Genomic DNA, 12,044 nt, shown 5'->3' with positions numbered 1-12,044 from the left:
ATTTCAATTCAAAACAGAAACAAAAATATCATCCCTGGCTAAAATTGGGCAGACTTAAAAATAAAGTGGTATTTTAAGTACATTTTCAGAATGGTATTGTCTTTAAATAATAATAACCAAAATTTCAACATAAAGTGCAGTTTTTCTTCTTAAAAAAATAAGTCAGAAACATAAAAGGTAATTTGACCAGCTTCATTTTTAAACTCTGAGTAACCTTAGCCAAAATTATTTTGTACATTAGGCTAAAACAGTGTGATCATTGAACATTTTGCAATGATCCCCAGTAAGAGCAACAAAGTCTGCTTTCTGTAATGTATCTAATTTTGCTTGCTTTTCAGTGTGCACAAAACCATGCTTTTATCAAGGCTTCCGTCGGGTAGTCTTTTGAAATGAAATTTGCCTCCGATCAGTCTTAGGAACGCTCTTTATTCCGACTCTTAACATTTTTGTAGCTTTGATGTGTGCATCAATGTCATCGTTGTACTGTACCAGGAAATCATGCATTGACAAAAGTTCCCCTTTGCTTGGAATTGAAAGTGTGATTAAATGCGTTATTTTTTTTAACGCGTTATGTAGTACATGCATCGAAGCTTCTCAGCTGTGCCTGTGCTAAGAAAAGGAAACATTTTAAAAATAACGTAACATGATTCAGCGTTAACCGCATATTTTTTCATACGTCCCAAACCAAGGAGATACGAGGGTAAAATGAATCGGGAAGCGCGCGTACATACTCAGTGTATCCATTCTCGGGAATCGAACCTCGGATGTCGGCGCTAGAGGCAAAGCCTCTACAATTGCGCCACGGCGTGTGGCTTGTCTATTTTAGAGTATGTAGATCGGGGTATATATATATATATATATATATATATATATATATATATATATATATATATATATATTCAGCGGAGAAGTAGTGTGTTAAAGAAGTTATGAAAAGAAAAGGGAACATTTTAAAAAAAATGTAACATGATTGTCAATATACAGTAATTGTTTTGTGAGTGTTATCGAGTGTTGCTGTCATCAAGGATTTGATTATCATTTCTTTCGATCAGGGTCATATTTGTATGATGTATTGTGTTCAAGTTACATTCCGTGTTTGTCAATCGTTTCATTCATCGATTCGTTTCTTACTGCATCAATAAACAGCTCGTCTTCCTCTTTATCTAAGATGTGACACACTGCATTCACGTTTTTTTTTTTTACACTGTCTTCCTTTAGCGGGACATTGACTTTTTCCACTGTGTGCTTTGTTTCCGCAGTAGCTGCACTTATGAATATGCTTTTATGTATGAGACGCTTCATATTTTTTTGCTGCCTTCTCAATTGTGTAATTCGGTTTTTGTTCATCACTCTTTGGAACCGTTGCTTTTTGTCTGTGCACTGCGTCAGTTCACGTGAGCCGCTTGGTGTTCATGCATCGAAGGTTCCCAGCTGTGCTGGTGCCATCTCGTGTGATGTACACGGCTGTATGTAATGTTAGCTAAGACCCGGCACTTAAAAGTTTCTCTCGCAGTTTAGCTGAGTTTGTGCCAAACACCACCCTGACCATCTCATCTTCCTCTGCATAAGCACAGTCCTTCACCCGTGAATATTTAGCGGCAGTGTTTCTATTGGATTCCCGCTGACGGACGGCCTTATATGGGCAGGCAGTAAATTACGTGGGAGGCGTAACTCCGCCTCCCACCGGCATCGAAGCAGAAGTCTTTTATAGTATATGGACGAAAAAATAGGTTCCAGTTATGACCATTACGCGTAGAATTTCGAAATGAAACTTGCCCAACTTTTGTAAGTAAGCTGTAAGGAATGAGCCTGCCAAATTTCAGCCTTCTATCTACACGGGAAGTTGGAGAATTAGTGATGAGTCAGTGAGTGAGTGAGTGAGTCAGTGAGGGCTTTGCCTTTTATTAGTATAGATAAAAGCGCAGTTGTTTTGTTATATGTGTACTTTTTGTGAAAGTTATTTGATATTTGAACTTTAGTCTTCACACATTAAACAATCCATGTCAAAATGTTGTGGTTAGACGGCAGAGCTTCCTGTGTTTGATTGATGCTGGCATGGAGAGTCACTCACATACTGAAGAATATATAGCTGCAGATGGACGCTGCCATCATAGTTTTCGCGGCATTGCACATGTACTTTGTCAGTTTGCCTGTGTCGATCAAACACAGGAAGCTCTGCAGTCTACTTGTGACATTACGCTGTAGGAAGATAAGTAAATTCATCAAGGTAAATAGGTAAAGTAAAATTTGATGTGGCTTTCATATAAGTAACATAGAATTTTTTTTTAATATAAAGATAATCACAAAACATAATCACAAACAGAACTTTGTAAGCCCTTCTGTTTCGTTGAAGGACATGCATGTGGCAGAATGACTAGCAGGGTGACGGCCGACCTCTTGCTGTATCCAAACGGTGCCATCTTCAGCCTTTACAACTAATGCAGCTGCATTGTTATGTGTGAGTGGATGTTTCTTGTGGGGAGGGCTTCTGTTCTCTTTCTCTGATGTAGAACCCTCATCCTTATCCGAGTTCACCTTTGTTATAGCACGTCTTTATTTGAAAATAGCAGTGTCAGATTAGGGAGAGCATGAACAACCCAGAGAGAATAAAACTGATTTAAAAAAAAAAAGTATTATAAATTTACATATGCTGTTACAGACACAAATCAAATGTATGTTTTTTATTGTATAATAGTAACAATAAGAGCAGCTCACTACTCAAAATGGCAATTCTGGGAAGCGGTCAGAATCGAGCATGCAACCTCTTCATTATGAGTCAGCAGTTCTTACCGCTATACCACCCAAGCGGTCGTGTAAGAGTTGTACCCTAACCTGATTTTTTTTTTTTTTACTTCAGTTATATCCATGAATAAAAGTGCACTTGTTTTGTTATATGTGTATCGTTTGTAAAAGTGTTTATTTGATATTTGGACTTCAGTCTTCCCACATTATACACTTCATGTCAAAATGTTGTCGTTAGTACTATAACATGAAAAATTTGTTTTTTAGGTATGTGTTTCTTGCATTTCATGTCATCCTACATTTACTTAGATCACAGGTCACTAATAGGCGGTCCGGGTCTTTACCCAGACTCTGTTTTGTCTGGACCCAGATGTATCATTGAGTTTTATTTAGTTTTGGTGGAGATTACATTTTTACCGGCGACTCTTTTCTAACAGTGTTTCTACACTGCTACTCGGTGAAAGGGACCTCCTACGTGTCTCTGATTGGCCAGAACCTCTTGTGGCAGCGGCATTGACATGGAGTGAAAAAGATACAGGAGTGAGAAGACAAGAGAGAAAAGCGACAAAATAGTCAGTGTGCCATGGTTTTGATAAACGGCGGAAGCTTGAAACTGAAAAACGGGCTTTTAATCCGAAATGGACCGAGGCATTTATGTTCATACTTCCTGTAGGAAGCTTGAAACCTCCATGTCTCATCTGCTCTGAGACGGTGGCAGTGGTTAAAAGTGGGAATGTGAAACACCACTATCAAACTAAGCACAAAATTACATTTGAGAAAAGTTACCCACTAAATTCGCCAGTTAGGCTGCTGAAAACAAGCGACTTTAAAGCCAACTAACGATCGGTCAACGAGGATTTTAACACATTCATTTACTGGCCAACAACTCGCTAACGAGTCTTCCCTCAGAGATGCGTGGATTTTGGGACATCACAAAAAAAACATTGTGATGACAATCTTCACACATGCATGAGGATGGCACTGACACCATTCCAGCCCAGATTTAAAATCCTGGCAGACCAAGCAAGAGCTCATTTCTCTCAGTGAACAAGAGAAAGTAGGCATTGGGATACGAGGAAAAGAAGGAGAAGATACGTTCAGTTATTTAAAGATGATCAAATTTATTGTGAAACTGGTTATGCCTGTTCAGTTGTGGACATATTTAAAACTCTTATATATTTTATTTTTATTTGAGGCCAAGTCTTTTTTTTTTTTGTTGAAATGTTAAAAATTATTATTATTATTATGAAAATATTTATTATTTATAATTCTCAGTTGAATGTCAGTTACCTTGTTTTTGCTTACTTTTACTGTTATGTATTATTTCTTATTTTATTGTATGTAGCCCTCCAGAGTTGCACTGAAAATAAATATTGTTGAAATGGCATTGAACTTTCTTCATTTGATTTCAGTCATTGTCTTCACACAGTGCAAATGTTGATACAATGGCAATGCTACTTCAAAATATATAAATTAATTGTAATGTAAAACTTATAATGCAACTTAAACATGATGATGCTGCGAACCAGTACATGAGGAAATTTACTCTACTTACTTTACTCTACTAATTTACTCTTCCTTAAATCATAATTGACTACCCGTGACATAGATCATTGTAGACACGGAACACACGATAACGATATATTTTTTACCCTATACAACACCAGGCACCTTACACCCAGATAAACAAGACTTGAGCTGGGACAGGACAGCAGGCTGATTGGCACATTTGCAAAACAAAGGACACAAATGGAGAGGTGCGAAGGAATTAAAGGTGGCCTGGGAATTTTTCATAAGCTTCAGGGATTCTAGTGTTAATGTTTTGTAGAAAGAGCCATACATGCTTTTATGTACACCTTCTTAAGGAATGGCTTCTTTCTTGGTAGCCTCCTATAGAGACATGTTTTATGGAGAGCTCTTGAAATTATGGACCCACGCACCTTCACTCCAGTTTTATCCAAAGAGCATTGCAAATGACAGTTGGATTTTTAGTAGCCTTTCTCACCAGTTGACATTTTGCTTGGATGTTTAGTTTTGAGGGACAGCTTGTTCTAGTAAGAGCCTGGGTGCTGTGATGAATCTTAATCGTTCTGATCCAAGAATCCATGGGTCCAAGAGTGCTCAGTAGGACATTCAAACTCTTCAATATTTTTTGTAGTAATTTCCTGCCTTATGCATTTCAATTATTGTACTTTGTGTCTCACATCAGCAAAATGCTGCTTTGTCTTCAATTTTGAAGTGATTGTCCAACAAAGACTATGGCCCTTACAAGGTGTGCTTTTTATATCAAGAAATATATCAAGGACTCTCAAGGAGTACCTAATTATGTTTAATTATGGTCAAATGACTGTCACCTTTGTGCCGTTTGAGATTAATTTGTCATTTGTGTAAACCTGAAGCTTCCAAAGCATGGAAGTTTAAATACTTAATGCAAACACTAACTTTTGAGGTTTTTTTTTTCAGTTAAATATCTGCAGAAAATGATTTATTTAATATATTTATGCAAACGCTAACTTTGGAGCTTTACTTCTTGATTGGATAAATATATGCACAAATCTTTTGTCATGCATGAAAAATGATGATGACTTTCAAGGGGATTGAATACTTTTGCACGCCACTGTATATGTATATAATGTAATGTACAGTGGTGTGAAAAACTATTTGCCCCCTTCCTGATTTCTTATTCTTTTGCATGTTTGTCACACAAAATGTTTCTGATCATCAAACACATTTAACCATTAGTCAGATATAACGCAAGTAGACACAAAATGCAGTTTTTAAATGATGGTTTTTATTATTTAGGGAGAAAAAAAAATCCAAACCTACATGGCCCTGTGTGAAAAAGTAATTGCCCCCTGAACCTAATAACTGGTTGGGCCACCCTTAGCAGCAATAACTGCAATCAAGCATTAACGATAACTTGCAATGAGTCTTTTACAGCGCTTTGGAGGAATTTTGGCCCACTCATCTTTGCAGAATTGTTGTAATTCAGCTTTATTTGAGGGTTTTCTAGCATGAACCGCCTTTTTAAGGTCATGCCATAGCATCTCAATTGGATTCAGGTCAGGACTTTGACTAGGCCACTCCAAAGTCTTCATTTTGTTTTTCTTCAGCCATTCAGAGGTGGATTTGCTGGTGTGTTTTGGGTCATTGTCCTGTTGCAGCACCCAAAATCGCTTCAGCTTGAGTTGACGAACAGATGGCCAGACATTCTCCTTCAGGATTTTTTGGTAGACAGTAGAATTCATGGTTCCATCTATCACAGCAAGCCTTCCAGGTCCTGAAGCAGCAAAACAACCCCAGACCATCACACTACCACCACCATATTTTACTGTTGGTATGATGTTCTTTTTCTGAAATGCTGTGTTCCTTTTACGCCAGATGTAACTGGACATTTGCCTTCCAAAAAGTTCAATTTTGTCTCATCAGTCCACAAGGTATTTTCCCAAAAGTCTTGCCAATCATTGAGATGTTTCTTAGCAAAATTGAGACGAGCCCTAATGTTGTTTTTGCTTAACAGTGGTTTGCGTCTTGGAAATCTGCCATGCAGGCCGTTTTTGCCCATTCTCTTTCTTATGGTGGAGTCGTGAACACTGACCTTAATTGAGGCAAGTAAGGCCTGCAGTTCGTTAGATGTTGTCCTGGGGTCTTTTGTGACCTCTCAGATGAGTCGTCTCTGCGCTCTTGGGGTAATTTTGGTCGGCCGGCCACTCCTGGGAAGGTTCACCACTGTTCCATGTTTTTGCCATTTGTGGATAATGGCTCTCACCGTGGTTCGCTGGAGTCCCAAAGCTTTAGAAATGGCTTTATAACCCTTACCAGACTGATAGATCACAATTACTTCTGTTCTCATTTGTTCCTGAATTTCTTTGGATCTTGGCATGATGTCTAGCTTTTGAGGTGCTTTTGGTCTACTTCTCTGTGTCAGGCAGCTCCTATTTAAGTGATTTCTTGATTGAAACAGGTGTGGCAGTAATCGGGCCTAGGGGTGGCTACGGAAATTGAACTCAGGTGTGATACACCACAGTTAGGTTATTTTTTAACAAGGGGGCAATTACTTTTTCACACAGGGCCATGTAGGTTTGGATTTTTTTTCTCCCTAAATAATAAAAACCATCATTTAAAAATTGCATTTTGTGTTTACTTGTGTTATATTTGACTAATGGTTAAATGTGTTTGATGATCTGAAACATTTTGTGTGACAAACATGCAAAAGAATAAGAAATCAGGAAGGGGGCAAATAGTTTTTCACACCACTCTATATATGTGTAAGTATATGAGTGCATATGTGTATAAATACAGTATATATGTATAATATAGTGTTATCTGGTACAGTAAATTATTTTTTTAAAGAAATTTGATTTTTTTGTTTTTTTTTGCAGAATAAGGATCCCAAAATGTCACGAGTTGCACTAGAGTCCTTGTACAGATTGCTGTGGGTTTATGTAATCAGAATAAAATGTGAAAGTAACACAGTTACTCAGAGGTCAGTATTGAACTTGATTATGTTTACATATGAGCTTCTTTTAAACGAAAATATTTAGAGTTAAAAAAGGTTGTTATGGCCAAAATTGTGGAATGCTTGGAATAATTATAACCACAGTTAATAAACCTTAGAAGGGTTTTAAAAGTAGCAGGTCTCTTTTGAGGTTGGATGAGGTAAAAGAATAGGAAACTATTTTTGAGTAGTATTGCTACAGTGTTTTTACGCAGTTTATTTTGTGATTACATATTAAACTAAGATTTTGAGCTTCAACATTGTCTTGATAAACTTAATAGATTGTTTTTTTGAACGCATAATTAAAAGGTGTCAGTTACTGCAAGCAACAGTTACTGTATCTGTGTAAAATGATATCTAAATCACTCTGATACTTTAGTCCATTATTTAATGCACAGGATATCAACCGGGGGTATCATCATCTGGCAAAGGCAATGTTTTAATTCCATTTGGCTGGTAATGACACCACTTCTGCTGCAGTAAAGCTGTTTGTGTATTTGGAACTGCACTTCCACCAGGGCTGTGATGTTATACAGATCTTTTATATCCAATGGCAAAAATCTTTTTTTTTTTTTTTTTTTTAAATTAATTACTCTAATTAACTAAATGTTATTGTAAGATTAATTTTACACTAAGAAGTGACCGTGGGCTGCTGGTAGTCTGCTGTATCTTTGACTTTGCTTAAATGATCCTAAGTTCAAACCACTTTGAAAATCATTGTATTAGGACATTTTTGGAAGGCTACTAAGATTTTATTTTAAAATATAATAATTTAAAATGTTTTTTAAAATTGTGCAGGATTTCTAACATAATTATAGTATTTTTTGTAATCTTAATTTGTTGGATCTTTTTAAGGTTTGGGTGTGAAACCAATCTATTCAGTCCTTGCAGTATGTGTGCTAGTTAACATTTTTTCTTTTCCCCCTTCTTCTTCCAGTCGTCTTTTGAGCATAGTATCAGCACTTTTTCCAAAAGGGTCCCGCAGTGTAGTTCCTAGGGATACACCTTTAAATATCTTTGTTAAAATCATTCAGTTCATTGCCCAGGTTGGTATTCTTTCTTTTGTTTAATATATGTTTATTCATGATATTTAAGGAAAAAGTATGTAACTAAAACAAACAAAATATGTGGCTGCATCTTATGATATAAAATTAGTACTTGAGCTTACAATAGATATGCTTTATTTATTAAAAATTTGACTGTGCAGAAAAGCATATATTTTTATGTAGGAAAATTAAAAAAAATGTTTTTGACTCTACAATGGCTAAATTGTGCTTATTTTTAAGTCATATATTGTAAAATGTTGTTAAAAAGCAATACTTAAATGCTAGATAAATGTGTTTTCAACTTCATCTTGAAAGTACCATTGTATACAAAAATGAGGTCTAGCTAGTTTATAGTACTGATCATTTTTGAAAGAATTTTTGACTTGGCATTTTATACAAGCTGTGTTTTGTTTACAAAATGCAAACAAAACTTGTTTTCCTAAGACCATTTTTCTTACAGTTTAAGTATTTAACTAGTTATTGATTAATTGTTGTGAATCACATTCCTCAACAAAATAGGTGAAATATAAATGCATAATCCTTTGTGAAACTAATCAAAATTATGTGAATGCAAACTAATATTTTGCTTACTCTAGAAGTGAATTTCAAAATGAATCCTGTTTCATCTACAGGAAAGACTAGACTTTGCCATGAAAGAAATTATCTATGACTTGCTTTGTGTTGGGAAATCGCATAAGACATTTACAATAAACCCAGAGGTAGGCATTTAATTGTTGAGACTTTTATGGGAAATAAATGTTGTGCATTTTTGTGTAAACCAATGGATTTGTTTTTACTTTAAACATTTTTGATAGAATTCCTGCCAAATTATATTAGTCAATCATGTTTTAATTAGCAAAAAGACACAAGGATGGCAATTTTTATTTAATATACAAACTGCTGCATTTAAATTGGTGGCTTATTACATAACAAGCAGATATGCCCAGTTTAGAACTGCCAATTAACCTAATGCTCACATCTTTGGGATGCAGACATTCCTGGGGAAAAAGTCACAGAGAATGAGGAGAACATACAAACTTCACAATCTTTTACTTGTAGGCAGAAATAATTTGCTATCCTTATTTATAATAGTTACATTTTTTTTATGTACAGTAAATCCACTCTGTACACTGGCATGTTATGATATGTCCCCTTGAATAACAACATTTGGTTTTTAATCCTTATCTTAATGACAGTTTCGCATATTACAGGAGCCAGTGTTTGTCTAGAAGTAATTTAGTTTTTGGACTGGGCAATTCACCATCAGTTTATCACATGCAGCATTCTTGTAATACAATGAATTCTGCTCTCTTATATTGTTTGTACTGCTGCTTATTTTTGATAAGAGTACTAAAGAACTTGGCAGGCTATGGTTTTTTTAGAAGCATAAATATATTTTAAAAGGAAATTTATGGGCTGCTATTGACACTCTGTACATTATACATACGTCATATATACATACATTATAAACATTTTGGAAGCAAAGCCAAATTTGGCAGTGCATCTATAAAACAGAATTAGCAGGCAGGAACCAAAGTATTCCAAAACCGTATATTTGTATTTTATATTTGTTCATCCTGACACTAGCAGAAATCAGGCAGCGGAAGAGACCATTTAAAGCAGAGTTCTTCATCTACTTTCTCTTGAGGGATAGATTACCAAATGGTAAATATTGGGTGTTATTTTTTTTGTGTCTGTATAATTCTTACAAATTTACCTATGAATGCCATTTAATTGAATAACAACGGTCTAGACTTTAAGTTCCTTCACACTACAGTACTTTTTGCTACATTTGTTTTAATTACGGCGCTCCGGTTTCCTCCCATAATCCAAAGACATGCAGGCTAGGTGGATTGGCGATTCCAAATTGGCCCTAGTGTGTGCTTGGTGTGTGGGTGTGTGTGTGTGTGTCCTGCGGTGGGTTGCCACCCTGCCCAGGACTGGTTCCTGCCTTGTGCCCTGTGTTGGCTGGGATTGGCTCCAGCAGACCGCCGTGACCCTGTGTTCAGATTCAGCGGGTTAGAAAATGGATGGATGGATGTTTTAATTCCATTTTATACATTTGTTACAATCACTTTTTTTAATTTTTGGAAATAGGATACATTCACAGGACCACATGTTAAATAACAAAATGTTCCCAATATCAGTTAACACTCATTCTTTTTTTATTTACTTCTCTTTTATCTTGTTTATACAGTGGGTATGGAAAGTATTCAGACCCCCTTCAATTTTTCACTCTTTGTTATATTGCAGCTATTTGCTAAAATCATTTAAATTAATTTTTTCCCCCATTAATGTACACACAGCACCCCATATTGACAGACAAAAAAAAGAATTTTTGAAATTGCTGCAGATTTATTAAAAAAGAAAAACTGAAATATCACATGGTCCTAAGTATTCAGACCCTTTGCTCAGTATTTAGTAGAAGCACCCTTTTGAGCTAATACAGCCATGAGTCTTCTTGGAAAAGATGCAACAAGTTTTTCACACCTGGATTTGGGGATCCTCTCCAGTTCTGTCAGGTTGGATGGTAAACGTTGGTGGACAGCCATTTTTAGGTCTCTCCAGAGATGCTCAATTGGGTTTGTCAGGGCTCTGGCTGGGCCATTCAAGAACAGTCAAGAGTTGTTGTGAAGCCACTCCTTCGTTATTTTAGCTGTGTGCTTAGCGTTATTGTCTTGTTGGAAGGTAAACCTTCGGCCCAGTCTGAGGTCCTTAGCACTCTGGAGGAGGTTTTTGTCCAGGATATCCCTGTACTTGGCCGCATTCATCTTTCCCTCGATTGCAACCAGTCGTCCTGTCCCTGCAGCTGTAAAACACCCCCACAGCATGATGCTGCCAATGCCATGCTTCACTGTGGGGACTGTATTGGACAAGTGATGAGCAGTGCCCGGTTGTCTCCACACATACCGCTTAGAATTAAGGCCAAAAAGTTCTATCTTGGTCTCATCAGACCAGATAATCTTATTTCTCACCATCTCAGAGTCCTTCAGGTGTCTTTTAGCAAACTCCAAACTTTTGGTCAGTGGAGTCCATTTTAAGTAATAGACATTTAATGTCTGATTGTCTATGGTGACATTCCAGGAACTTGGATTGAAACGTTCTGAAGGGGACATTTCTGTATCTTGTTAATGAGCAAAAGAAAGCATAATCGGCACAAACAGAGTCATAAAAGAGATTTAAATTTTTTGCATACCAAAAAGAAGTTATCAGTCTGTTTGTACAGCTTTATTAGATTCCAAAATCCCATATACTATCAAGAACATGTTTATGTACAGTGACTTTCACTGAATGTCTGTTAAACTGAGCAGTGCTTCTTGAAAGTAAATGAGGAGTTGTTATCTACAAGAGTTTTAGACTGATTGAGCACTGTTTTTGCACAAAAGGTGGCAGTGAAAATTACACAGACTGTCCATGGTTATACAATATAGGTGGCATGGCCCCAAATAACATTTCTGTGCAGACACAGTACTCAGTTGACCTTAAAAACCCTAGAACCTCTTTATCAACATATTTTGAAGACCACTTACTTGTATGAGCATTCCCAACAATAGTTAATTCATCTTAAAATAGAAGTAAATAGCAACATACTGTTCTTCAGATTAGCAGGAATTCATGCTTGAGTGCCAGTAACTTATTAGACAGGGACAGGTAGCCCATACATTTTGCAAAGCTCGAGAATATTCCAGAAGACGGGTGGAAATTTTTTAAAATGATGATTTACAGGAAATCCTCCAGACAGTGAAGTGCTCTTCAAA

General features: G+C 36.5%; 1 protein-coding gene across 1 annotated transcript in view; it reads left to right on the top strand.

Annotated features, from left to right (window-relative positions):
* Nucleotides 1–12,044, top strand: part of fryl (furry homolog, like) — a 355,547-nt gene that overhangs the window by 156,967 nt on the left and 186,536 nt on the right. The window contains 3 exon segments of the mRNA XM_039751183.1: nucleotides 7,125–7,228; nucleotides 8,178–8,286; nucleotides 8,919–9,005. Coding sequence (XP_039607117.1) covers nucleotides 7,125–7,228; nucleotides 8,178–8,286; nucleotides 8,919–9,005 — 300 coding nt within the window.

Source organism: Polypterus senegalus, chromosome 4 (genome assembly GCF_016835505.1).
Source record: "Polypterus senegalus isolate Bchr_013 chromosome 4, ASM1683550v1, whole genome shotgun sequence".
Lineage (NCBI taxonomy): Eukaryota > Metazoa > Chordata > Cladistia > Polypteriformes > Polypteridae > Polypterus > Polypterus senegalus.
The sequence above is the reverse complement of the archived record's forward strand: the minus strand, read 5'-3'. Positions and strand labels throughout refer to the sequence as shown.